Source organism: Cucurbita pepo, unplaced genomic scaffold (genome assembly GCF_002806865.2).
Source record: "Cucurbita pepo subsp. pepo cultivar mu-cu-16 unplaced genomic scaffold, ASM280686v2 Cp4.1_scaffold003334, whole genome shotgun sequence".
NCBI lineage: Eukaryota > Viridiplantae > Streptophyta > Magnoliopsida > Cucurbitales > Cucurbitaceae > Cucurbita > Cucurbita pepo.
In genome coordinates, this window is record NW_019649347.1 from 1 (window position 1) to 1,158 (window position 1,158).

The 1,158-nt window shown below is 37.7% G+C and overlaps 1 protein-coding gene across 1 annotated transcript; it reads left to right on the forward strand.

Annotated features, from left to right (window-relative positions):
* Positions 1–252: 252 nt before the first annotated feature.
* On the forward strand, positions 253–884 carry LOC111786905 (ras-related protein RABA1c-like; the record flags this gene model as incomplete). The annotated part of the gene is given in 1 exon segment (XM_023667105.1): positions 253–884. A coding segment is annotated over 1 exon segment (441 nt), but the record flags the coding sequence as incomplete, so codon positions are not given.
* Between the last annotated feature and the right edge of the window lie 274 nt (positions 885–1,158).

Here is a 1,158-nt window from a genome sequence, read left to right on the forward strand (position 1 = left end):
ACCCCTAGAAATGGAGAGGGAGTTATATTCTAAACATGATTTATTTGCTGATTCAACGCTTTAGCTGATCACCGGTGAGGTTTGGTTTGATGTTGCATTAATTAGGCGATCAATGTGCTACTTCATCCTCGATGAACCATAAAGTTTCTTAATGTGCTCAGGTTTAAATCCTGTTTACAATAGTCTTCAAGTCAATCACACACACTCCTGCCTAACTCTTTCTGTGGACTGACCATCTCTTTTCGGGTTCGTAGGTATCGTGCAATAACCAGTGCTTACTATCGAGGCGCAGTAGGTGCACTGCTTGTCTACGATGTCACACGACATTCCACTTTTGAAAACGTCGAAAGGTGGTTAAGGGAGTTGCGAGACCATACAGATCCTAACATTGTCGTCATGCTTGTTGGTAACAAGTCAGACCTACGACACCTGGTGGCAGTATCAACAGAGGACGGAAAATCTTTTGCTGAGAAGGAGTCTCTCTATTTCATGGAAACTTCAGCACTGGAAGCAACCAATGTCGAAAACTCATTCGCCGAAGTCCTTACACAAATCTATCACATTGTAAGCAAGAAGTCCATGGAGGCTGGCGATGGCGCTGCTGCTGCTGCCACAGTTCCTTCAAAAGGAGATAAAATCGACGTTGGTAAGGACGTCTCCGCTGTAAAGAAGGCTGGCTGCTGTTCGAGTTAGGCTCTTGATTTGCATTCTTTTCGATGCCGCTGATTCGATATTGCTGCATCCTTATGCGCACCATAGTTGAGTAGCAATTCTTCAGAGATGTCTTCAATAGGATATTGATATTGCCTGGATTTTATTTACTTTCCAATATATTATGGTCTGAAAATTTAAGTTTGATCTCACCGAGAGAGCCATTGATTTCATTTAGGTGTTTGTTGATTAGTATTCGATTTAAAAATGAAAAATTAATAATTGTATTAATTTAAACTAAAACATAAAATTTAAGGGTAGAAAGACATTTTTATCAACCTAATAAAATAATAATATTATGGAAGAATTTACATTATTATAATATAAGGAATGACGTTATTATAATATTAATTTCTGACGTGTAATTTATTAAGTATATTACGTATTGGGGAAAAAAAAAAAAAAAAAACCCTTTGTTTATAGGTTACGTAGAGACGAAAACAAAAG